The following is a 27429-nucleotide window of genomic DNA, read 5'->3' as shown; positions in this document are numbered from 1 at the left end:
GACAGATAAGATAATCGAATGACATTAAGAGCACAATCAGTATTATTGAAAACTTCATTGGGAGCTGCCACATGCTGATAATGGAAAAACAGAACATAAAACATGTTTGCATGCAGTGAGCTCAGCGAAATGCACCACAGAATTGTGATTATCTCACAAAAAGCAATGTAAAGTGTGTTACTTGTCCTCCTTATAGTCCAGATCTATGATCCATCCTCCTTATCCTCCTGGATCCATGTCACTTTTTCCCGTTTTCCAATGTGAAAAAACACCTTTGTGGGAATTGTTTATGATCATCAGAAGCCGGTACAAGTGAACTGAACATGTTTAAATTTGAAATGGCTATTATTGATGCAATATTGGAGTCAAATCAATGAAACTATAACCACATACACAATACACATTAAGCCAATAATATTATTTTAATAGGTAATCTACCAGTTAAGGTAGGTTTTCAATGGACACAAACTAACAAATAGTTCTATAGTCTCTCCTAACAAAACACAACCCAATATCCTACTCCACAGCAAGCCCCTCTTCAATTCAACTCACTTCCTTCCTCCCTTCATTTCATCCAATGTCCCTATCCTTTTCCTCCCCCTTCCTCTTTTGCCTAACATTCTCCTCTCTATGGCAGTCTTTAACATCCCACTGCCAATCAATATGGCTTTGCATCCATTGTTATTATTGCCTTAAGATTTCTCCCAGCAATCTCCTATCCTCCGCCACCATACCCAACATCTCATTTGTTTTCCTTTCTGTCCACTTAACCTCCTTCATCCTCCTCCACACCCACATTTCAAAAGCCTCTAATGTATGCATATCGTCTTGCTTCAATGACCATGTTTCTGTGTTTTTAATTTATATTTTATTAAATTTCTATTTCACTTTAAGTATCTGCAGGACATTCAATAAGGTGCATGAAAAAATTATAATAATTTGACTAATGGGTAAAATGATCTTTTGATAATTATCGCCAAGGGGCAAAATGATGTACATGTATATATGCAGTCAGCACTGACTACCCTTCTATCTCCTTTTTACAGAATGGCAAAAATTTGGCTACACCAAAGAGTGAAGAGTCATATTCAGCATTGATCCAGAGAAGATCCATGTCATAAATATAGACTATAATGTGCTGTGTGTGTTTAAATACGCAAATAAAATAAGACTGCATTTAAATAAGTTGCGAGTGTCCGGGGAGTATGATATTTGTCAAATTCATCTAGGTGACACTAAAATGATGCAAACCATGTTATCAATGTTTGAAAAACTCAATTTTTTACATTTTATAAACAAATCATGCATTAAGTGTATTTTTTATATCACTAGCCATTATGTGATGGTTGTTGAGCAATAAATTATCTAGTGGCTTTCATTTTTGTATCAAGAAGATTAAAGCCTATTTTTAATGCTGTTTTGAAGGAATACTTGTACGCACTGGCTGTACATGTAAATAAAATCAATGTACTTAATCAGCATTTGATAAGTGCTGATGTAACATTCCCATTGTTATAATGGATATTTTGAATAAATAAAATATTTAATTGATTCGAAACTCAATGAATTGTGCCACGCTTATTTCCAGATTATCTACGCACGTATTTAAACTAAATACATGCATTGCATTCTCAAAATATGTATATGTTTGTGCAAGAGGACAGATTAACTCAAATTTCAAAGAACACAATAATAAAAAGTTACATGTTAATCAATTAGAATAAAACTCAATGAGTAAAGTTATTTGACTGGCTTCGAAGAGGTTGAGCAGCAGATTCTTTCTTGAATACCCTACTTAATTGCATGAAGTCAAAGTTTATCGATATGCATTCCTGTTCCGATGTTTAGCAAGTGTATCAATACCACTACATATGACATCTGAACGCAGCATCCCTAATCATAATCTTATTTTTAATTGCATGCTTGCATACCACAAGAGACAGAATTAAAATATTGAAAACATAATGCATAGGCTGTACATAGAACATATATGAGCATTCATACTCATTTTTTTTTTAAATCACTAGCATCCATCTCAAAATATTCCTGGAATGAGTAGAATAGTTCAGCTGATGGCCAATAATAATATAATGTGTTTTTCAATAGAGAGAGTTTATCAAATAATTTGATGTCCATGCATTTAACAAGGTACTAGGGTCTTAGTAAATTAGGACTATGATATATTAAGTCACTTTCTGTTTCTTGTTTCAGGATTATGTACACTGTATCTTATCAATGGATCGTTTTCATTTTGCTTTGCCCCACATAAGATAAAATAAACGAATAGAATAAAAACTGTAGAAATAAAAATTTACCGTGGTTTGCAGTGATCTCTAGAAGTTATTGCATTGCATATTATTCTGAGAGGCTTCTTTTGTAGAAGAAATGTGATTTCTAAAGTAGAGGCATTTCCTATTTTAATCCTCGTAGCATATGAGAATGGAAAACTTTAGAGCATGCATTAAAACTCAGAACACCAGGGTAAGCCAGCACCCTCCTAGTACCATAACTTAACTGTTGGAAGATATTCTCATTGTTTACCCATATTCCTATTATAAATATGTTGGTTTTTAAATGATATAGGCATTCTAACTCTAATATGATATAATAATTGTAAGTTACTTAAAATATAATATTGCTATTGTGAATAAATAATTTATTTTCAGTAATATTATGGTTAACTTAATTTTAAACACCTAATGCATTATGATCATATTAGATCTCATAACATGGCCATAGGAGTTAGAAATAAAGAATGTAAGAGAGCTCTATAGGGGATGTCCTCGTTCTGGGAGTGCATTATAGCTTGATATTCAGTGCACACTCTCAGTCCATCCATAGGGAAATAGTCCAAAAAAAATCAAAGGGAATTTCATAGTTTCAGGCTCAATCTTTAAATGGATTTATTAAGAATTCCAAAGGTCCAAAATAGAACCCTAAAGAGGGCACAAGATATACTTGAAGGAATAGAGAGATCAGAGGAATAATTGTATGCAGAAATATTTCTTTCGAAATATTTTTCCATTTAGAGAAATTATTAACTTTGACCATTAAAGTTCGGTTTGTCAAATAATCTCCAAACTGATGAAAAAGTTTACCTTTTATTATGTCAGCAAAGTTTACTTAATAATAGGGGGTAATATATTTATCAAATTCTTTAGCGATGATATCATATCATAATGCAAAAATGACTATGGAAAATACAGTATTCCAGAGGCATGATTATATTCTTGAAAATTGAAGCAATGGTGGTAAGGGCTGATTTTTCAATTAACTTAGACATTCCGGACATTATGACAATTGGTCTGTAATTAGTAATTAGACTTATTACATGACTCGTGTCTGGGGTTGACGCAATTAATTTTCCTTTTAAAAAGAGAAGCACTTGATTCAAATGAGAGGTGAAATACTGTCTTGAGAGATATAGTATTTTAAAACTATATAAATATATATATATATACATTCAAACACGAAATCCCGCCAAACGGCGAATAACGCCGGGTTAAGAGCATCCGCCCGGCAAGTGGAAAGATCCGGTGTTCGAGTCCCGGTTGAGGAAATATTTTTACTCTTGTGATCCGTTCGATTCCGCCTTCCCCACCTCTATTGTGTTCGTCCTTTATACGTGTTCCTATCCCTTTTCCTTATATATGTTTCTGTATATATGAGTATTTATTCGCCGTTTGGCGGGATTTCGTGTTTGAATGTGTATTTGGCCAATGTGGCTCATCTCTTTCTTCTGGCTATGCGTGCCACGAAACGCACTGTTCTTTTCCTGTATGATGTTGTATGAATTCTAACCACTGTCCTTTCCTCTTGTGTATTGTCTATTTCTCCTTTGGTGGGTGAAACAGCCCCCTGACGCCATCTCTTGGCTAAAGAATCGGGGCGCTTGGCGACATATAAGACCCACGGATCTCAGGGTAAATTACATATCCTCGATAGCTCAAGTGGTTAAGAGCATCCGCCCGGCAAGTGGAAAGATCCGGTGTTCGAGTCCCGGTTGAGGAAATATTTTTACTCTTGTGATCCGTTCGATTCCGCCTTCCCCACCTCTATTGTGTTCGTCCTTTATACGTGTTCCTATCCCTTTTCCTTATATATGTTTCTGTATATATGAGTATTTATTCGCCGTTTGGCGGGATTTCGTGTTTGAATGTGTATTTGGCCAATGTGGCTCATCTCTTTCTTCTGGCTATGCGTGCCACGAAACGCACTGTTCTTTTCCTGTATGATGTTGTATGAATTCTAACCACTGTCCTTTCCTCTTGTGTATTGTCTATTTCTCCTTTGGTGGGTGAAACAGCCCCCTGACGCCATCTCTTGGCTAAAGAATCGGGGCGCTTGGCGACATATAAGACCCACGGATCTCAGGGTAAATTACATATCCTCGATAGCTCAAGTGGTTAAGAGCATCCGCCCGGCAAGTGGAAAGATCCGGTGTTCGAGTCCCGGTTGAGGAAATATTTTTACTCTTGTGATCCGTTCGATTCCGCCTTCCCCACCTCTATTGTGTTCGTCCTTTATACGTGTTCCTATCCCTTTTCCTTATATATGTTTCTGTATATATATATATATATATATATATACACACACACACGCACACACACAATGTATAAATACAACAAATATTTTAAAAACGTGTTAATAAGTCCTGAGAGTCATGAGAACTGAGAGAGAGAAAGAATTGAGAATAAAATTCATAATGACTTCAATGAAATTTGGTAACAAGAGGATTTAATAAAAGCAAAAGTGCTTAAAAAAATTACTAACATAGGTATTTATTCTGAATAGCATCCAAGGTCTTTTCAAGTTATAACATGTATTGCACCATATGGGACACTAAAACTAACCACAAGCTCATCTGGTAGTAGTAATAGCAGTATTTAGGGGAGGCGATTGATAGCTGAGGTCATTTGCACCATTACGGATGGACAGGAAAGGATGAAGGGTGGAGAGAAACCTGGCGGCAGAATGGTTGAGGGGTAATAGGTAGGGGGAGAGGCAAGGTTGTATTAGTAGATATGCTTCAAATGAGAAAGGATGCATGAATAACATGTAGCATAAAAATTAAATGGAATGATTATTCAAGACACAAACGGAGACCAATATTTTAACAATCTCATGTTTGCAAACTCCAAGAAGAAGAAGAATCCTTTCCCCACCCCTCTCCTTCTCCTCCGTTCCACCTCTCTCACCCACCCATCCCCCTCAGGAATGGTACACAAATGGATCGCAACTTGACTTATTTGTACCTGATGATGACGCCTAAGCATAGAAAGTAGTTGTACCAAAATAAAGAACAGTGGAAAAATACATTGTGTTCTTCATTTAACGAAGACTCCCCATAGTTTAAATCAGTCCCAAATATTATCAAAATCTTGCACTCATAACCAATCATCTGCTCAACTCATACGGCCTTAGAAAATCACTGTCAAATAGCCTACCACTGCTTTGAATGCAATATTCATTCGTTGCTGCTCATATAAGAATTAATAATGGGGTCCATTGAACTTCCTTTTTGTCATGCTCGCGGTCGTTCCTACATCTTCTGAGTCAACACCACTTATCATTTATCTAGTAGAAATGAAACAAATATTAGCTAATCCAGTGAATGAGTGGATCGAAATGGTGCGATGGCCAACTGGCTTCCCACCCAGAGGGCCCAAGTTAGATTCCCAAAGGTGGCAGATGTTTTTCAGTGGTATCCCAATCCCTACTTGAGGTGCTTTGTGGAGGGCACTTTGAGTGAGTACGCCATCCATCAGATGGGATGTTAAGCCGCGGACACCTTGGCGCCTATCGATCAGGGTAGGCTAATGCCGATGCCAGGTTTCTCTCCACCTTTCATCCTTACATGTCCATCCCTAATGGCACAAATTACCTCAGCCGTAGGAAGCTCCCCTTAAAACTACAACTACTCCAGTAAATGATTTCCTTGGGTGTCATAAAATTTAATTTTAATCATCATTTTATTGTAAGGGACCTGGTTGAAAGCTGTCAAAAAATCTAAAAATATTACATCAATTTTTAGTATATCTATCATCAGGTTTTAAAATCTCATGTGAAAAAGATATCCATTTAAAGTAGATTATTGCATAATTTACTTTTTTAATCGACACACACATTTCTATTTCTGAAAAAAAACATTATCTTATTGGTAATCATATGCGATGAGACTTATCAGAATGATACAAACCTGTAATTACCCAACTCTTTCTTTTGTCATTCATGTAAATGTGAATGGTGAACCTACTTCAAATTATAAAGCACTAAATATTTTATATTATCCTTGAGATCCCAATTTTCAAATGCTATTTAAACCCAAGGCCATTAAAGTGAGAAACATTAGATTTAACTGCAAATAATTGCTTGTCTGTGCTCCTTTTTTAAGGCTAGGAAAATGTTTATGTCTTAGCGATGAAATAGTATTAATGTGGTAACATTACTTATATGCATAGCAGATAACTTTACTTGATGTCAAACACAAAAGTTAATGAGCTTGTGCAGGGGAGAATCCTGTGGAAATACTGACGAGGCTTGAAAACAGAGATACATTGAAATGTATATTAAGATTAACTTGCCATACGTTTAAGTGCCTCGTAGCTTTTTAATAAATTGAGCATAGTCTCATGTATACCGAATGCCGGTACTTCGTCGAGGAGCATTTTTCACTTGATTAATTAAAGTTGAGCTATCCGTCCATGCATAAAATCTTTTCAAAATCCATGCTGTTGTACACATACAATGATTTTTTTAGTAGAGAGGATAATTTATAAAGAAATCTCATCCACCAAAAATACCCAAAGTTTCTAGGAAGACATAGATCTCACGTTCAAAATTCTCTAAATCTCACGTTTTTAATTTTGTGTTAGTTATAAATGTCATTGAACAAGTACAATGCACTCTAGTTTCATTTTTTCAAGAAAAATGCTCTATTTGAAGGAATTGTAAATGATATATTTATAAAATAATGCACAGGTTAAGGAACTACGACATTTTTTCAATGTCGTACTTCCTTAACCTATGGACCAGAGGAAGGAGGAACTTCCTCTGGTCCATAACATTTGCTTACTTTAACGACATTTAACTTTCTTGGATTTCATCAACCGAATTAGCAAAATTAGAATACATAAAAGAAATGTGAGATGATTTACAGGTTTCATTCCAGAATTTACAGAAATAATAAATCGAAGCAACGGTAACTACTTACCGAAGGCGAGGGTTCGTATAAGCTTAACTCATTTAGCTAGACTAGCAATGTTCCGGGAAGTATTCTATATAACTTCAGTAGAAAAAGTCCAATCGAAAGAAATAAACCATCGTGAAGGATCCCACCATTAAAAGATAGTTTATATGATGTTTTACATTACATATGTTACCCACAGCATGCAGATAGAAGTAATTACATTCAAACTTTTACGGCGGTCTAAAATTGAATATCATTCCTTACTTGTTTTACTCGTGACATTCGAATTCCCTTTTTACCCAGGAGATGTCATCCAAGCAAGTAGAAGATCAAAAATCCAAACAAAAAAGGAATACGTCAAATACGTAGTTTATCTCCTGGTCATACCCTTTGATCAGTATTTACTTGAGTGACTTGGAGCTCTGTAGTTTTCTTGGAATGCGTTTTGGCAAGAATTAAAACTTTGTCTCATAGCAGAAATGACTGACGTGTCGTCATATTACGAGTGTTTTCCCAGATGATCGCTTCTGCCTCTTAGTAGTGAAACGAAATACTCGTAGTGTTGTCCCTCAGGGAAGCAAGTCAGCGTAGATAGATTGCTGAAAAATGTTACATGTTTCATAGCCATTAATCGAAAGGTCAGCTAATGTTAATTTTACGAAGAGCTAATCTTCTCAAGGCATTTTTGATCTCCGTTAAACGCGATCATGGATATGATGTTCGAAGCATACCTTACCCATGAAGCAAATTCAAAGTCGGAAGATATTCCGGCTACAACTGAACCTGTTTGGGTTCTTGGAAAGAAGTACAGTGCAATGCACAGTGAGTAATTCTGAAAGATAAATTTGAAAATGCCAGAAATTAGTAAATATACGCAACTATTTACTCCAATTATTTGAAAGCGTTACTCAGCAGTTTGTGTTTTTTTAATATACCCTGACTGTTTAAGGACATTTCTTCATCGCATATAATCTCCTCCACCGACTATTTATGTATTTTTCTTGCGGTGACAATGAATGTTAGGATATTTTGCACTTGATGTAGATATCAATTAGCAGTTTTTACATGCTACATTCAGTACCATATTATGCAACTTGTTGTTCGCCGAATCAAAACTTAAAAATTCTGAGGAATTCTTATTTCATTATTCTGTGCGTTGCTTGTCATAAGATTTGTTTTGAAAATCGTTCTTCGGGTCAAATTTCGATTTATCATTTTTGCTCACCGTGTGCCCTAATGTGACACCTGTTTTGTTATATAATTATAGGGAAATCCTATTTATGTTTGTGACATTAACCCTTAACCTATAGATTTGGGCAAAGTTTTTTCATCCCTTCATATGTTGCAGATTTGGAAGAGATACGAAAAGACATAACGTCCCGACTATGGTTTACATATCGGAAAGGTTTCATTCCAATCGGTGACACTGGACTTACGTCTGACAAAGGTTGGGGTTGCATGCTTCGGTGTGGACAGATGGTGCTTGCTCAAGCACTTATTCATCTACACTTAGGTAGGTATCTAATTCATCGCTAAACGAATATGATTTCACCCTTACACGAACCATTGTTTCCGCATGCGTTATTCATGTGTATAATCTGTATTATTTTCCCATTGTACCTGTTTCATTGTTCATGAATGGCATGCAGTAGGACCTTTCTTGTTCATTGCAATTGAATGACTTAAGGGAGCTCCGTTCCGTACTCTAATGAATCGCAAATTATTGGCAGCTTTGGATGGTCAAGATATAGTTATTTTGAATTGAGATGATCAGTGATGTCGTGCTTGAGGGTAAATAAGTGCAAGAGAGGGGGTAAGTTTTAGGGGTGCAATTGCATTTCAAGTCATGCACGTTGGCTGAATTTCGTTCTGGTACCTTAAACGTGGATTTGCATTTTAGAAGGCATATGCAAGTGGATGCTTGCATATTTTGGGTGGAGGAGAGAAAACTAGTATCCCCTGCAATCAGTTTCCCCCTCACTCTTTCCCCTCCATGTTGATGTTTGTATATGTCTCTTCTCCATGTAAGAATTACCTCCCTCATTATTCGAGATAGATTGGGCACTCCCATTCAGTTGGATGCTGTGTGTTGTCTCTTTATTCTGAACAGACCATAGGAGTAACTTTTCTGATGGTAACATTAATGGGGGATTCGTTTAGTGCAGGGGCTAGTTTACAGGCTTTCCGCCCTCAGAATCCAAGTTTGAATTCCTGTGATGACAGAAGTTATCAGTGGTAAACCGATCCATAATTTGGTGCTATATGAACAGAACTTTAGGTGGAGTATGCCATCTAGATGTTAAACTGCAGATCCCTTGGCAGTTTTCATTAAGAGTGGGCTAATGCCTGGGTTCTTTCCGCCTTTCCCCAGTTTCCTAAATTTCCAGAATGAGTACAAGTACTTGAAACCAAAAAAAGTTTGTAGTGATGAATATTTGGAAAAATGGCAATTCCCTTCTGAATGCCTACAGCATCGGGAACACCGAAATGGAATGTATAGACTCAATTAAATACCTAGGCATTACCCTCACTCATGGCCTCTCCTGGGTGAAACAGGGAATATGCGAACAAGCTAACAAAAAATTAGGATTAATTAAAAGATTACTGGGTAAATGTGATGAAAAGGTCAAGAGAGATATCTTTTGCTGGTTGGGCCTCATTTAGAATATGCTGCAAGTATATGGGATCCTCACAAAGTTGATTGACTGCTGAATTGAATCTTGTGCAACGTAGAGGAGCTAGAGTTGTAGAACATTGTTATGATAAATTTAGTAGTGTATCCAAAATATTAGAGCAGATAGCCTAGGAATCACTCTTGGAGCAAAGGTTAAATTGCAGATTGAAGCTCTTGCATATATTGGAAGGGCATCTTTTAAGCAGCAATGTTGAAAATGTATTATTCACCCCATCATACTACAGTAGGAGAGACCATGTCACTAAAATTAGAGAGATTTAGTATAGAACAGATAGATTTAAGATGTAATTTTTTCCAAAAATGGGTGAATTGCTAATAGGACCTCTAGCATCACAAATATTTGGTTCTTCAATGAATTTCTATTAACATAACAGTTTCAAGTTTAACTTTGTGGAATTCCTTCATGATGAGGGTAAAGAAAGAAACTTTGCACTTCCACATAAAGATTTAATATTTCACCACCATGGTTTCGATTCTGGGCATCATCATCTGATGCACAGCATCGAAACCATGGTTGTGAAATGTTAAATCTGTTGGTGGAAGTGCAAAGTTTCGAATTTCTATCATTCCTACAGACCATATAATTCTGAAAAAAAAAATAAAGGATAATGGTGAGTTCAGAGGATTAAATTTTTATATTTGTTTGCCAAGTTTCAACCTGCTCAGTAATATTATTTATTGCATATGGGATCATGCAGTGTATTTTACTCAGCTCTTCTTGACCTTCAACCACCCATGTTTTGGTGCCTAATGAAAAATGACTAATATATTTTCTTTGTTTGTATTTAAAGTGAATCGATAAACATAGCCAAATTTTCCCCTACAGCTTTATATGTTTTATGTTATCTTAGAGGAGCGTTCTGTCTCATGTTGTGAGCCGGTTTTGCCATATGTGATGGAGCATTGCCATGAACAAAAATGACCGTGTGTTGCCTCATTTGGTATTTAGGTCTTTTCTCGAGCGGCGAGCGGTTAAAATCAAGCAGTTGTTGTTGGTTGTGCTCAGTATTAACTGTTTCACCAGGTTTTAAAACTTTATAATAGCCCACACCCTTCTGGTCCCACCAAACATAGAGCGTCATCTTTCTGCAAAAGCTATTCGGTCTTGCGGTTGTTGTGGATGTTTCACTAGAGATTCTCAAAAATAAATCCACTTTTCATCCCCAGTAACGATACGATGCAAAATTCCTTTTGTATCATGCAAGGAAAATGTTACATGTGTTTTTGTGCCTCTTCATCTGGCTGTCGCTCACCTTGTGTGGTTCCCATCTGCTGATCTTCTGAATCTTTTCCCATCTCTCGTAGGTGATTGGAAACAGCCTGTCCTTGTCTGCAACATCCAAGTCATCACTTTTGATATGGCGGAACCATCACACACATGTATCTTGCGATGGAGCATGTTCACCATAAGCATCTCAAAGTAATCTCTATGATTTATCAGCAGTTTTCTTCAAATAAAAACAAAAAATTAATGCCGTCAGTGGATTTTCTTCATTTGGTTTAAATTTTGATGTATTGAACACAGCAACACAACACTATGCAAACACTTTTTCAATTCATCACTTGTGCATGGTGAACACTGGTTGATGGCCGAACAAAATGTCCGAAGTGTCAAATCTTTACATCCGATACTGCATTGGTGCACCATCAATTTTCTGCCAATCAGTAAAACAAACATTTTATGTACTGTGCAATTTTGTTTTAGGTATCATATTAAGTTGCAGAGTTTTCATTGGACTACTAACGTTAATTCATGAGTGATGCTGGAAATGTGTTTTCGTATTTGTGAATGAATTTCCAATTATGTCATTTCCTAAATGATTGTTGCTTCTCAGTGGTTTTGGGATAATTTAATAATTTTATTCTAGGTAGAGAATGGAGGTGGACTGCTGAGAGGTCTTGCAGGGACATGTCTTACCGGACATACCTTAGAATACTTCGAATGTTTGAGGATAGGCGTGCAGCTCCATTTTCAATCCACCAGATAGCCTTAATGGGAGCGTCCTCGGAAGGGAAGGCGGTCGGCGAATGGTTTGGCCCAAACACTGTCGCACAAGTTATCAGGTGAGGGAGTGCAGTGCTTTGTGTTTATTATGACTGACAAAAGTTAAGAATTCCAAAGAAACTGCGGGAGATGCCGCAACAGTAACTTTTAACGGAGTCATCCGCTAAGAAAAAATAATTTTTTTAATGGTGAGTGATTGGAGCATGAATTGTATCTGTAAATGAGGTCCGGCTCAAACAATTGTACTTTAAATAAGCAATTCAGACTTATCAAAACATTGGATATATAGGGTGCGGCGCTTAAATCCAGACAAGCATGCGTTCCCTCGAATGAGGTTCCCTCGCCAGGTTAGCGAAACATTCCCCAGGCTTCTGTGAAGTATTATACGTAGCCACAACATCATAAACAGGTGATCTGGGAACCAGGAGGGTACCAGAAGAATTGAACTATTTTGTAATGTGACATCTCTGCCGTTTTGAGGTTATGACTGTTTACTAGATGCCTATATTTTTCAAGAACAGTGGAACTATGATATGGCAGGAAATTCAAATTGAAATATGTCCAGATTTAAGCGTTGCACTCTGTACAATCATCAATCTGGTGCATCATACATAGAAGAACAACACAAAAGGTTTACCTATATAAATGCACGAAGTGCAAGAAAGGAAACGAAAAGTTAAAAAAAATAGGAATAAAATAAGAACCATGGCGAGTGCAAATTATGAATAAAAATGATTGCACAATTGGAAACAATCATATATCAAATGAAAAACAAACACAATTCAGTTCGATTCGTGTTTATATAAAAGTGAGACCAGTATGGTTGGGGAAGTACAGAGATTCCAAAACAAAAGCATTACATATAAGTACAAAAAAGGAAAAATTTGGGCAAATATAAACTACAGGCCATTAAGTTAACAATAACAATTCTTACTGGGGTCTAATTTATTTATATATTTAACAACTTAATTGGGGCAGGATTGAGACTTTGTAGTCCCTTCTTCCACCTAACCCCCTAAACAAATAGGAGAAAAATACATATGTTGATCCCCAACTAACAAGAAGTTACATAGAACATGGTAAAAATGTATGAAAAATAGAATTTTGAACGCTACCCAAAAATGCATGCTTCAATGGAATATAGAGTCTACTTAATTTTCTTAAGTTGTTTTACAACACATGATTCACATTAATTGTTAGGTTTTTTTTACCAAAGTGGTTTGTGTCTACAATGAATATGTCCATTTGGAAATTTCCTCTGAAGAACTTTGAGCCATTTAAGATTCCTATCATTGTTTGATATGTATTCACCATATGCTAAATCATGAGCAAATTCCACAGTTTTATAGTATTTGTAGCGTATGAAGTTGTTATTGTGTTAAATTAGTCATGGCTGGTAAATGTTTAAATGAAACTGGCATTATTAGTGTGCTGATGAGTTTATGTCGTAATTATAAGCAGGCATCAGTATTCAAAATTATTTAGCTGAGACGAGATCTTTATCACTTTGCATGAGATATGTTTAGCATTTTCATTCCAAGTTAAGGTATGGTTAATTATTGCTCGTAGGTTATTTAAATTACTCTTATGGTTCATAATCATTTATCAGTATTTTTGGAAGTGGTTTTACATTTATTTTTTAGGGTCTTAAAACTACCTATCATTACAGACTTTGTCTTTTTAGTATTTAGAATCAAATGGTTCATTGATGCATAATCACAAATAGAAGATATATCTGATTTACTAATGGAATGGACAATATTGTTTTGTTGAGAATGGATGTAAATCTGATCATTGCCACATTTTGGCATTTTATGCAGTCATTCTTTTCCTTCGTTGTACCATGTAAATGAGTACAAAAATTACATTGTTATTGTATTCCATGCACAAGTCATGCTCAGACAATCTCTCCAATGTGCAGAAATGCATGCATATTCTTAAGATTACATGATTTCTTTTTCAGAAAATTGGCAGTTTCTGATGAATGGAGTTCCCTTGTTGTCCATGTCGCAATGGATAATACAGTCGCCATTGGCAATATTAGTGAGTTTTTTTCCATATTCAGCAAATGGAAGTAGAAAAAGGAGTGGTCACTAGATAATAGCTTGGTGGTCTGTATATTGTTGCCAAACATTTAAAAAACTGTGGGTTTATGCTCCTTAATCAGAGCCACTGAAACTGAAAAGCTGTGAATCTGAATTAGTTTACATGGTGTCGGGGTTGTTATTCAAGGCTTCATTCAAATTTTAATGTGGCTACCTTGTGGAAGTAATATTTGAATACGAAAATCCTCACTTATTTTGCCATTATTCTTTTGTGGCTACTAGAAAACATAATGCAAATAGGAGAAGCTAAGGGATAGTCACAAAGAGTTAAGTCAAGGCTAGATAGGTGCAATTCATTCTGCCAGGCAGTGTTCATTAATCTTTTCGATCAACTGAGATTCTTTCTCCCAATGTAATAAAAAATGTTTCGATGAGTTAAGAACAATTAAAAATTGTAAGTCTTAAATTATTTTATATTCCATTGTCTTGGTAACCTCATAGAAACTTAGGTTGAAAATAAATATAACATAGCTTACAGTTTTTCTCAATTAAGACTTCCAGAAAGAGCAAAATTAAACTTTTGTGCTACTGAAATCTCAATGTATTTTCTTGTGTGCTCCAATGTTTAGTACGTCGTGACCAAAACTTATGCTGATTCATGGGTTTTGTTATGAACGGAGGAAAATTAACTTTGACAGAATATTTAATCAGTATGTTCCGCTTAAATGACGAAAAAGCCTTCGAAAAGGAAGGAAGTTGATAATAAGTTGTCAGGTTTAATGGCATCTTGATAAGGCTTCAAAATGATTTGGGCCAAAAGCCATTTTTTTTTCATTTCACAATTCTGAAGGTTACAACTAATTAAAGTGTTTACCACTTGATTTGAAACTGCTGACCTACTAACCTCATGCTGTAAAATTGGTCTTGACTGGATGATAAAACAGCCACAAGTTTTCATATTCCACAGTTTGAAATCCCTGATGAAGTATGTATAACTGCTCAGAACATTGAAAATATTATATATTCATCATTATTTATTTGATTTGAAAGATAATCAACATTTTCTAGTGTTATATATATTCCTGGTTGAGATAACCCATTCGTACTTTGCTATAAGAATTCATAGCTAAACTTTTAATTTACTTAAAAACCTATTGAGTGTGATAGATAATACTATACCTGAGCATCAATGGCAGTAAATGTGTCTACTCTTGTTTGATTTGAAAACTTGCTGCAATTTTAACAGTTTAATAGTCATGATTAGAAGTTTTACGGAGTAATGATATGAGGAATACTGTCGGTCATTTTTAGAGGATATGTTAAAGTCACATGCAATAGAAATACTGGCTAATCTGCGTAGAATCAAATTTAATTATTTTTTTCCTCGTATTGTAAATTTTTTATGCAGCATGAAACTCACTCCAAACATGCTGCAAAAACAAGTGGTAAACATACAGCTGTCAATGACTTTGTCTGAAACCAAATTATTGAATGTTTGCAAATGAGTTCCATGTATTCCTTGGCAAATCTATGAACTAAATAGAACCACCTTGTGAAATGGGGCTTTAGGCATTATTCTCTAACTGGTCATTGAATTTTCAACACTAGTATGTGCTAGTATAGTACTAATAGTACAGTGAACCCTCCTTTTTCTGCTGTTCCTGATTTTTACGATTTTATAAACAGTAATAAGTATTAGCTTTATCATATCAAGTGAAATTTTCCATTTTGTTTAGCAGAAATTGAACTATGCCCTTTTTAACTGAATGAAATGAATTTCAAATGATATTTATTGTTGGGAACAATGTAGTGAATGGATGATAAAACTTTGACACCCTCTTTCTTTCCCTCTCCTCCTAAATCCATCCAGAGAGGCAATGCTTCACCCCACCGAGGCACATCGAAGGGCCTTCTGGGATAATGGACTCGAAAAGCCCTTCTTGGAGACCTCTTCTCCTCATCGTACCCCTCCGATTGGGTTTGAGTGAAATTAACCCATTGTACATAAAAGGTCTTAAGGTCAGTTTGAAAGGTGGTTGCTGCCCAACCATTATTTATAGTCATGCCCGACTGACTGATGGCAGGTCACAGAACGTCAGTTAGAATCTGCACTTGAAATTGAAAGTAACTTCCTTCTCTTCTTTGCTCATATTTTACATAATTAAGCTAACTAATATACTGGGTAAATTTTGTTACTAACAGATGATAGAATGGAATTTCATTATTTTTAACTCTAACATTAATTGTTGAACTTTTATATAGAATGTAGTTTTGTATGGCATGGAAACTTGGTCGTTGAGGCAAGAGACTGTACATTGGAGGCTTTTTGAGGTGTCTACTCTTGAGGTGAGACGTTTCTGAGGTGTGCAGAAGAATGGAGAAAATAAATTGGACAGAAAAGGAAGCAATCTATCAAATGTTAGGCATATTAATTGAGGACCGATAGCACTTTGGAGAAAATTTGAAAGAAGGCAAGGCGAGTAGATGCATGAAATACGTAGAGGCAATGGAATGCTGGAGATGATGATATGTTGAGGAAAGAATGCTGCAGAAGCAAGGCAGGAGGAGGGAAGAATCAGAATATTGGATGGATTGAGGGAGATAAAAAGTTTGCAGAGCTAAATAATGAGCTATTGTAATGTATAGTTAAGGGTTTAAGGAATTTTGTTTCGTCATTGTTTGGGTTAAGGAGTAAAGTGTGCTGTTCCAGGGTCCGTCAAACACCTAATCTAAGCCTGTAGACAGCTGCTAATAACAATAATTAATTGTTTTTATGTTATTAGTAATTATCTAATCCATTAGTAACATCAAGTTGTATTTTTAATTGTAGAATTGCAGATTTTTTAACATTCCTTGCTAAAATTCTACGTAGTGAAGCCTGAGACAGGTCCCCATGAATGATTATACATACATTAATGCAAGCATATACCAAAAATAGTGACTTACACTCATAAAATGTGCAATGCTGTGACGCCCATTGTTGAGACAGACTCGTTGTGTAATCAAAAAGTTATTGAAAAATTTGAAATGATAAAAATATAGTGAAATCATCTTATCCTGGAATAAATCATTTTATTGATTCATTTTATGTGCAATTTTTGTGTCCTTTTGATGATTCCGAATAAAGTTTCTATTTCAGTATCATAAAGCTCTGCAACGCACATGTCACTACCTATATGCTTAAATAATTTGTATTGCTATATTGATAATTGGAATTTCATATTTCCCTCTTGATAATTTGCCCCCACTGAAATATGCCATGTGGTGAGGTTAAAAGTATAATGGATTAGGACTGCCTCATTAATTGTTCAAAAATTTGAATGTTAAAAGGGTATGTAATGCATGTATTTATATGGCAATATGGTTTTGATTGTCATTGATTGTAGTATTTGCCTTCATTTCAGGTTTGTTTCACATTTAAGCAGTCGTTAGGAGTGATTGGAGGAAAACCTAATCATGCATTATATTTCATTGGCTGTGTTGGTATGTTGTTCTTAGTATTATATATTTTCAGTCAAAGCTTCTAATTTTTATGCATTGTGTTTGTGCTTCTTTCTAAATACATATAAATGAATGTTAATGAATATGCAGCTGTTTGATTACTTTTGGTTTTTGTGTCTATTATCCTCTTAAATTTACAATTAAAATCACTTGATTAAGTTTCAAATAGCTCCATAAGTGAGACAGCAAATTCAGGAATTCGTCATAATAGAAATTCAGGATATTTATACTTGAATGGAAACATTGCCATTTGGGCCCATTTTGGTTTTCTTAATGGTAATACATTTTGTGAACATATTGCCATGGCTTTGTAGAAGGATATAAATATTCTCTGAACAAAAAAGCCACTAGGCAAACAAATTTTCTGATGATTGGACAATAATTTTATCATTGAAGAAAATATGTAGAGGGAAATTCGCACCTTAATTCCCTTACTTCTCATTAGAAGTACTCATGAACTAATTACATAACATTCTGGTATGAGTTTGAAATCCCTGGATGAGCAAGTGAGAGCAAATGTATTGTAAAGCTACTGGAAGCCACCCCATTATACCAAAATAATAAATTATAAAGTTTTTTCAGTCAGTCTTGAGCCTGGATTTTCCCTAAATTCAGCCTCAGACAGTATAATTTATTAGTTGAAAGAACATTTAACCAAGAGCTCACCTGGGACAGAGGAAGCAGGAGCTCCGGCATTCATGATGTCGGCTGTGTGATCATTTCATTTGTACCTGCCTGTACCAATGTTTTTATACGCATTGATTCAGAAAAGTAGCTCTTTGAAAATCTAAGGTTGCTTTTGGCTTGTGAAGCAGCATTAATGGGAAAATAATGAACGGTATTAGATCATTTTATAGCTAAATAATTGTTTGAAACTGCTCCTCCAAACCAAAAGAAGTACCTCATAGTGTTTTTGGATGGTCAAACCAAATATAGATAAATCTCTGTTACAAAGTCTGCTGACTGGTGTTACTAATGATATCAAATGTTTTTTCAAGCATATCAAAACAGCATGGAATAAAAAATACACTGAAATAATAATATCGAAATTGGATAAATAGGCGGAAAAATTTTCCGTGGTATTATATCATAAGTTATGTACTTAATTTGTCTGAATGAGAGTCATTTTTGGCACTATTTACTGTTGTGCTAAGGTGCTATGTAATGATTTTCAGAAAAAAAGGTTATGATAAGTGATCAGAGGTGGAAAAAGGACCATTAAAATGCCTCTATGTAGGAAATCTAAAGTCCGTATTTTTGCCACTATCCTCATAAATGATTATGTCACACCATCATAGAGAAGTTATCTCTGCCATTATATCTTGATCTCTTAGGTGATTTAAAATTAGAATATCAATACATTAACTTTCTGAATGGGTTACCCAGCCCTGACATATTGAAATGCAATGAAATTATTAACTTTGTAATTCCACACATTTCATTTAAAAACACGACCTAGGTTTCGACGTTGAGTGTCATCATCAGGTGGTTCTCGTAGAAACAAACTCGGTATATATTACCTTCTAAGTGGGGGAGGAGGGGTCGGTCAGAGAGGGATGGTAAGGGAGGGTGGAGGGGTAAAAAGGTTAAAATGTAGCTGGGAGGAAAAAAGAATTGAATCTTTCGGTATCAATTGTTGACTTGGAAGAGTGGCATGTCTAGGAGTGGAAGGGATACAAAATTTCTTTGGCAAGTTCATACTTGCAACGGATGCATTTCAAAATTTCCTTTATCCTTCATTTTTAAAATGAAGAATTTCGGTCCCAAAGTCACTTTTTGGCCAATCACTACGCAAATTATCATCAAAGCTGTCCTGACCAACCTTAAACTTGTTTGTAGACTTGGCAACAGTTAAATATGAAGGAGCTGAGCCCCGCAGAGTGTGCTGACGGTCTGCATGAATTTCCTGTGCTTTCATAGCTTTCTTTACAAAGTATTGAATCTCTGCTCGAATCTCAATTTGTTCTATCTCCGCAAATTACTAGATTGGAACAACCATGGAGAGGTGTCCGCCTCACAGATCTATTCCCAGAGCACTGATATTTTGCATGTTTACTCATAAAGGAGTTTATGCATAACTACGTATTACTATGCGGGAAACTTAATTGCCCTGGTGCTGAAATCTGGCGGGTATTCCAAGAACCTTTCAAACTACCCTAGTATCTTAAATGCCAACAAACTAAATTTGCTGTGTAGTGGTGATTTGTCAAAACAAAAATTAATGCTGTGATATCATAAAAACTGCTGTCTTCCTGTTTCAATTTTATGAATCATATTGCCATGAATTCAACTAACATGTGTAATGGGAATTGATTGATGGATTCGTTAAAGAGATTTTGCAGTCTGTATCTAATCCCAGGATTGACTTGGCTGTATCTCAAACTCCATTTTGTAAGCAGTGTCATGTCCTTCAGAGTGCTGATAATTTAATTCTTTCAACAGGTGACGAAGTGATATTCCTTGACCCACATACCACCCAGCCCACTGCAAGTTTACCGGAGGAGAAAAGTTACATTAAGTTAGATCAAGTGGAGGCAACGGATAACTCTTATCACTGCTCTTTTGCTTCCCGCTGTCACATCCTTGGAATGGATCCATCTGTTGCCGTAGTAAGATATGATTTCACATTTATTTCGCGATTCATTCCTGGATCTAGTGCATAATGATGATATGTAAAACCATTAACTCTTCATGCACTAAAAGGTGTGTATTCCTAGTACGAAGAAAGGTGTGATTGAGGCTAGGGTTCTCGCATATTTTCTCATGACTGTCATCGAGGAAAGATAATTTTATAATGGGCTTGATGTTGAAAATAGCAAGACTAGAGCTCCTGTCTATTATCTTTTCATTATTATAATGGATAGTAGCAATTTTTTACTTTATGGTGGAAAATTGCCACTATCCATTCTTTATTATGGGCATCTTGATGACATAAATATTGATGTGCAGTGTATTCTGGCTTTAATTATACCCCATGAATATACACATTTTGGTTTCATTTTTGATGTTAATTGGTCAACTTTATTTCTCCTAATCGTACTGAATGTACTTTTTAAAACTTCTTTTTTGTTTCCAGTGCTTTTTTTGCCCAACAGAGAAGGATTTTGACAGCCTCTGTTCCCAGATACAACAGCAAATAGTTTTGCCTGAGAGGCAGCCGTTATTTGAACTGTGTTCTGATCGTTCCTGTCATTGGTCTCCGTCAGATGAATCGTGTTCATCCACTGCCAGTCTACTTGATGACTCAGTCAAGTTCTCTACGAAAGCTACAATGGCTGAGGAGGCCGCTTGCATTGGTATTATTTTAATATTATCATCGTAACCGTACTTTAAGGATAAGAACTTAAAATACAATTAAACATGTTCTTGTTTTGGCGGCAACTCTATTATGTGGCTGCATGCCTTCAGTTTTATTCATTCCATAGGTTTTGAAATGTTTAGAACCTCACAGTTAACTGATTTTTCTGCCATTAAATCTAAATTTAGTCTGACAAAGTCAGTGGCATTAGTCTTTAGCTATCTTATGAATTCATTGTGTGGTCACTGGCTTAATAAATCTGTCATATCAAGCCTTTTCTTGAATCTAATTACGCTTGAAAAATTGCTCAATAAAGGTGTGCGGTGAAGGATTTTCCAAAAAAATTAGTTCAGCATTAAATGATTAATGATTTGCAAATGGACAGCTAAATAACTTTTTGCGTAACACCATAAATTGCATGATTAATCTGGGGGAGATTTGAGTTCCTTCATGATGTCATCTTTATAATTTGGTTGGCATAATTGTGACTATGATATTGTGGACTCTAGGGCTTAACCGAGCAATATTTATAATCTGTATTTAGTTCATTTTAATTGAGATTTAAGTGCAGGGGGAGGTTGTCGATTAAAGTGGGGCTAGAAGGGGCCGTAAAATGAAATCCTTTGGCGTACGATGATAATATGTATGCTGTATAATATGTACTTGCATAACATTGGGCAAGAGCTATATGTATAGCAGTCCTTTTTTGTCTCTTCAAAGATATAGGGCTCACATCTTTACGTCTGATACTGAGGAAATTAATAATATGCCTCATACTACCTTGATCAAAAAGTTCCCGGAATAACCACCGTGTGGCGCTCCCATCGTTCCGATTTGAGTTCTGTTTTTTTTGTTAAATTGGTACATCTGTTGTTGATATTCCCTTTAAATCTTAGTGTCATAACTTGACATTTGCAAAAGTTACGTAGCCAAGAGTACATCTATCTCTGTGTGTGTTGGCGATTTTTTACAATTGCAGAAATGGATTTAAATTTGCAACAACGAACTTGTATTAAATTTTGCGTAAAAAACGGATTTAGTGGCGCACGGACGTTGGAAATGTTGGAAAAGTGTTTCGGCAACGATTCTCTAAAAAAAACGGTCGTTTACCAGTGGCACGAGCGGTTCAGAAGTGGTCGTGAGTCAATCGAAGATGATGAACGCAGTGGCAGACCATCGACATCGAAAGTCGGTGAAAAAATTGATAAAGTAAAAGAAATGTTGGTCAATAACCGCAAATTAACCATCAGAGAAATAGCGGAGGACTTGAACATTGCCTATGGATCCGCCCAAGACATTGTGGTTAATGATTTGGGTTTCCGTCGAGAAGCAGCAAAGTTGGTGCCAAAAGACCTCAATTTCATGCAAAAAAGAGACCGTGTTGACGTCGCAAAAGACATGATTTGCGAGGCTGAATCCGATCCCACATTCATCAAAAGGATCATTACTGGAGACGAGACGTGGGTTTATGAGTACGACACGCAATCCAGACATCAGGCAAGTGAATGGCGTTCACCAAATGAGCCGAGACCAAAAAAACCACGTCGTTTTCAGTCAAAAAAGAAGGCAATGCTGACGGTTTTCATGGATTACAACGGTGTAGTGCATCATGAATTTTTGCCAGAAGGCCAGACAGTAAACAAAGAGTATTATTTGGGCGTTATGAGACGTTTGCGTGAAGCAATTCGCCGAAAGAGACCAGAAATGTGGGCAGAAAACTCGTGGATTTTGCACCAATGATAACGCACCGTCGCACAGTGCTATCATTATTCGTAATTTTTTGACGAAAAATGCAACAAATACCATCCAACAGCCACCGAATTCACCTGATTTGGCTCCCTGTGACTTCTTTCTGTTCAATCGAGTTAAAAAACCATTACGGGGAACGCGTTTTAGCAGCCGAGAGGAAGTAATGGAAAAATCGCAGGAAGCACTGATGGACATACCGAAAACCGACCGTAACTTTTGCAAATGTCAAGTTATGACACTAAGATTTAAAGGGAATATCAACAACAGATGTACCAATTTAACAAAAAAAACAGAACTCAAATCGGAACGATGGGAGCGCCACACGGTGGTTATTCCGGGAACTTTTTGATCAAGGTAGTATACATTTGGGGAAAAGACCATTCAGAGAATAGATGAAGAATAATAGAGTTCTCAAGCATAAATTTAAACACTTTATTTTCCATTGCTAAATTTGTAGCAAGACCATTATCTAAAAAATAATGAAAAACTGACCTTATTGTTGTCTACCTTTTCTGTAACTAGCGTCGTAAATACTCATCATCAGCATTGCTATAAACTAAAAGTATGGACTCAAAGATCAGGAATATTGTTTATTTATTTAATTGTCTCCCTGTTATTTGTCAACCGAGTAGAACATGTTATATTGTAGATATCTTTTCAATTTATGTTTGAATGCTCTAGTTCCCGTAGTCACCCCTGTACTTGTGGTTAATTTGTTACATGATCTGATACCCATCTCCGTGGGCCCTAATTTTAATACTTTAGCTCGAATATTGCCATAATGGACGTTTTTTCTTCCTTTGGTGTAATGATGATTATATATCAGAGTCATGGAAATAGTTGATGTTTTTTATAAACAGAATTAAAAACATAATATAAATGCTCAGGAGGGGTAGCAAATTTTATTCCTGGAAAATAGGCCTTGGTGGTGCGTTATGAGGTTTCCCAGTGATTATTCTGATGGTATTTTTTTGGGCACTTTAGAAATGGTTAGATAAATAGCAGCTGATCACCAAAATATTGGACTCTAGGTTATATTTGAATAAATTTCCCTTTGTAGTAAAATTCAGTAGTACTTTTTTGCTTGTTGTCTCAATGTGCGTCTCAATAAATAGCAAGTGGATCGGAGCTTATGCTGGAGGGCTTGTACAAACGTATCCCAAGATATATTGGTGCTCAAAGAAATACCTGAAAATTTACATTCCGTCGCTTGCTCAATTGATCAGTCATTAATTATCACCTGCAGACTATCTGTCTCATTTCGTGAAAAGTACACAATTTTACTTTTATTTACATTTAAGTCTAGATAGTTATCTAAACGCCACTTGTTTAATACAAGTGTTACAGACCTAGATTTTTCCACGAGCCTGGCAGGGGTGTGTGTTGATAACATTACATTAGTGTCATCAACTTACAAAACTGGTGCTATTCCTGTATAATTTTTTTATCAGTTAGGTGAGCCATTAACAGATACCCAGGGTTGAACATTGTGCTTTCGGAAACTTGGCATATTTCGGATGAATGTCTAAACCCATCTACTGACAACACTACATTCTGAGTATGATTGTGGGTATAGCAGTTCATCCAATTCAGAGGAATGCCTATAATTCCAATTCTATTGAGTTTATTTAGAAATGTATTTAGGTTTACATGATCAAAAGCCTTTGACAAATTAAAAAAAACCACCCAGAGTTTTGTGTTTGGCATCTAATGAGTTAAGTATGCTGTCGATTGTCTGAAATAAGGCACTCGTAGTAGATCTTTCAGATCTAAATCCATGTTGAGAATTGGAAAGTAAGAATTTTTTTTCGAGATAAAACACTATTTAATTGCATGGCCTTTTCAAATATTTTAGAAAATTTATTTTGGATGGCTGTTGCTCTTTAGTTGTTTATATCATAAATACAGCCACGGTTTTTGTACTCGGGCTCTACTTTTGATTCTTTTAATAGGGATGAGAAAACCCCTTGCATGAAAGACTCATTAATGTCTAAATTGTGATCTAGATGCAGAAGGAATCTCGAATATCACTATTCTTGGAGGTTCTTTATCAATGATTAACTTGCCCCTTGTGTAATATATTTTACATACAAAATGCTAGCGCAGTTTGTGAACAATAAATCATTAATACAATTTAATTGTTTTCAGCATTGGAAGATTTCGATCGCCAGTTTGATGACTCTGATGAAGACTTTGAACTTTTGGGCTGATGATTGTTTTCAGCAGATCAATGGAGAGTTATTTATAAGCCTCAATGTGTAATTAGGCTTTACAAAGCGATGTACCTTGTCTTTGACAATGTTAACACTCATCATGTTGGTATATTCTCTGAAAAAAGTTGTAATGGAGGAGTATTCCTGTTGTAAAAATGGTAAAATATTGCTGATGCAGAAAGTTTTGCCAATATTGAACTATATGCAATGCAGGAAGTTATTTTTTAACTTGGAATGCTCCTTGTAAATGTAATTTTTTCAAAATAATTTTCTCTTTTATTTGTATCTTAAGGCAGAATTTTTATATGGTGCACCTATTGTTATGTTATGCAGCCTAATATTTTTTATAATAAAGAGAGTAAAAAGTATCACAACTTGAAGTAATTTTGTTAATTGCTTTATCTGTGTAGCTAAACTGTCGATAAATCCCATATAAGTTCAGAATGTATGATGCCATCAAATTCCCAATTGGTATGGTTTTCCTAATAAGTCCCACAGATGTCATCATGCAAGTTCAATGCTGTGCTTTGTTGTCATATGTTTGTACTTGTGAATGCCATCATCAGCATTTATATCTAATCATAATTACAAAAGCTATGTTAATCTGGCTATCTTATGACATGGGATGTCAGCTGTAATGTTGCACAAAGGGAAATATGCATTATATAGCTCGTGTATTATTTACCAGTTCTGATACATCTCTCATGAATAGTTTCATAGGAATGCCACTTTCCAGCCAGGAGCAATGGTGCTACTCAATCAGGTAGTTCCTCCCTTTCAACATTTTACCTCTTGCTCACTAGGTCTTATTTCATTGATTCTGGATCCATGTTACTGATGTAACAACCATTGAAGGTAGCTGAACCGCACAACATTGTAAAGCCAGACAGCATGGGACACAAATTTGAAGGAATTAAGTAGTATATGCATAATCTTTATCATGGGATTATAAATAACATATTTTTCATTTATAAACATCATGGAATTTAAACAAGTGTGACACATTCCTAATTTAATTTTGGAAGGCTTGAATAAAAATTTTTAATTTTACTTAGACATAAAAATTAGGCTCCGAAATTCATGAAATGTGCATTTGAGATTTATGATTACTAGCTCTTTTTAAATGATGTTTTCATAATTTCTCAATGCATGATGAAAATTTTCTCTGAGGAATTGAAAGCAGATCTTTTAAAGTATGTGCATTCTTAATTGGGGGCCAAAATATTTCTCTACATATTGTAAACCAGATTGAAGCGCAATTTCTCCTAAAGGAGAAATGGGGTTAAAATGGGTCATCACCTCCCCAACACATGTACTCCAAAATTTTTTTAATTGGAATTTCTCTGGAAATTATACATCGTTATGTGTAGGAATTATTATTCTTGAAAATGTAAACAAAAAAATTTTTCAATCGAAAATTTTTCTCTTTACATAGAATTGTGGAGTACAGTTCAGGAATCTCTTCATGTGTTTGTAATTTTAGGCCACAGTTAATATACAAGTATAAAAAAATGTGATTTTATGTATGTTAATATTGAAGACTTGAAAAAAATTCTGTGATTTTTGTAAGAATGTTGCTTGATAGTGTTTTAGGAAAAAAAAGCGGGGAAGAATGCTAATTGAAATATAATAAAATATTTTCTATGAGATTTATCAGTTGTGGCTATGAATGTAGCTGCTTATTTGTTGACATTGTGTATTTAAAAACATTAAACATTCTGCATGCATTTCAAAAGTGTTGTAACATTAAAGTGTGTTTGCTGTATATATACATATATATTTTTATCACTTGACCAAACCTATTGGATTGTGTGAAGACATCCAATGAAATGGTTTGAATTATTTTAAAGACTGTAAGTACTCTTTTACCGCATTTATTCCAGGGTGTTCAAATATTTTAATTTAAACTGTTTTTATCAATATAGTTAACATTTTAGTATTTGGCTTTTAGAATTACCATCAATATTTTATACTTGCACCTATGATGCTCAATTTGGTCATATACATATGCCTCACGAGTGACATGCAAGTTAAATTGCTATGGCTGAAAGTTCTATTCAAAATCGATATGGAAAGAAAAAAATATATTAGAGCCCAAGTACAACGATTAATAGCCTTATTCACCAACTACTCACAGGCTTCATACGTGATGAGGGGCACAGTTGACCCTCTTTAGGGTCACCAGCAAATGCTGAACTGTACGAATCAATAATCTTTTTATAAGGTCATCATTTTTCATCATCACAATGGGTAATTCATTCTAGGAGTGATTTTTCTCAGCTTTCCACTCAGTTTTACCTACCTCTTTTTTATGTAATTTCTTTACTCTGTCTGTAATTGCTAATTTCATTTAATACTTACAGTCTTCCCTTCCACATTCATTCATTACATTTTTCCCCTATCACTTTCTTTGTCATGCCATCAAATTTCAAGTTCATAATTTTTAGAGCTTCCATCATTCTTGTCATAATTACTGAAACATCGAAACACATATGCTGCTACTTATTTTTATAATCAAACATGCAAACTTTGTCCTAGAAAATAGTTCAGCAATTGTTACTCTCATGTTTAGTGTGTGTTTTTTCTTTCCTTTTACCAATATGATTTATAGAATGCAATCTCAATTCCTCCATTCAAGGAGTTTTCTGGCATTTAGTAAATGTATTCTTCTATACATGAATGCAAAAGATATTTTGTGTTATACTGAGAGTCAATTTTTTTAAATTGTGAATTA

General features: G+C 35.3%; 2 protein-coding genes across 5 annotated transcripts in view; both read left to right on the top strand.

Moving 5' to 3' along the window:
- Positions 1 to 1543, top strand: part of LOC139695633 (clavesin-1-like) — a 57542-nt gene extending 55999 nt beyond the window's left edge. Inside the window, exon 8 of one of the 3 annotated variants that reach the window (XM_071594444.1) lies at positions 1047 to 1543. In XM_071594444.1, the coding sequence (XP_071450545.1) occupies positions 1047 to 1078 (32 nt within the window). In that variant the 3' untranslated portion in view covers positions 1079 to 1543. The remainder of the gene's footprint in view (positions 1 to 1046) is intronic. The other 2 variants (XM_071594443.1, XM_071594442.1) reach the window with 2 other exon arrangements.
- Positions 1544 to 7516: 5973 nt separating this feature from the next.
- Atg4a (Autophagy-related 4a) lies at positions 7517 to 25079 on the top strand. 2 transcript variants are annotated; one of them, XM_071594435.1, is made up of 9 exons: positions 7517 to 8011; positions 8538 to 8706; positions 11757 to 11948; positions 13853 to 13932; positions 15805 to 15953; positions 17339 to 17417; positions 19878 to 20044; positions 20512 to 20731; positions 24631 to 25079. In XM_071594435.1, exons 1-9 carry the CDS (start codon positions 7897 to 7899, stop codon positions 24690 to 24692), a joined length of 1233 nt encoding a protein of 410 aa, XP_071450536.1. In that variant the 5' UTR covers positions 7517 to 7896; the 3' UTR covers positions 24693 to 25079. The 2 variants fall into 2 exon arrangements, with proteins under 2 accessions (XP_071450536.1, XP_071450537.1); XM_071594436.1 differs by lacking the exon at positions 8538 to 8706 and having other exon boundaries at positions 11753 to 11948.
- The last annotated feature ends 2350 nt before the right edge of the window (positions 25080 to 27429 follow it).

This window comes from Hetaerina americana, unplaced genomic scaffold (assembly GCF_022747635.1).
Source record: "Hetaerina americana unplaced genomic scaffold, ioHetAmer1.1.p SCAF_61, whole genome shotgun sequence".
NCBI lineage: Eukaryota > Metazoa > Arthropoda > Insecta > Odonata > Calopterygidae > Hetaerina > Hetaerina americana.
Note: the sequence above shows the minus strand (reverse complement) of the source record. Positions and strands in the feature narration are given on the sequence as shown.

Excerpts from the sequence above, each read along its gene's own strand:
- Atg4a (XM_071594435.1), top strand. The coding sequence starts at position 7,897 with ATGGATATGATGTTCGAAGCATACCTTACCCATGAAGCAAATTCAAAG. Across the intron at positions 11,949-13,852 it reads ACTGTCGCACAAGTTATCAG|AAAATTGGCAGTTTCTGATG; the intron begins GTGAGGGAGTGC and ends TTTCTTTTTCAG. Across the intron at positions 13,933-15,804 it reads AGTCGCCATTGGCAATATTA|AGAGGCAATGCTTCACCCCA; the intron begins GTGAGTTTTTTT and ends AAATCCATCCAG.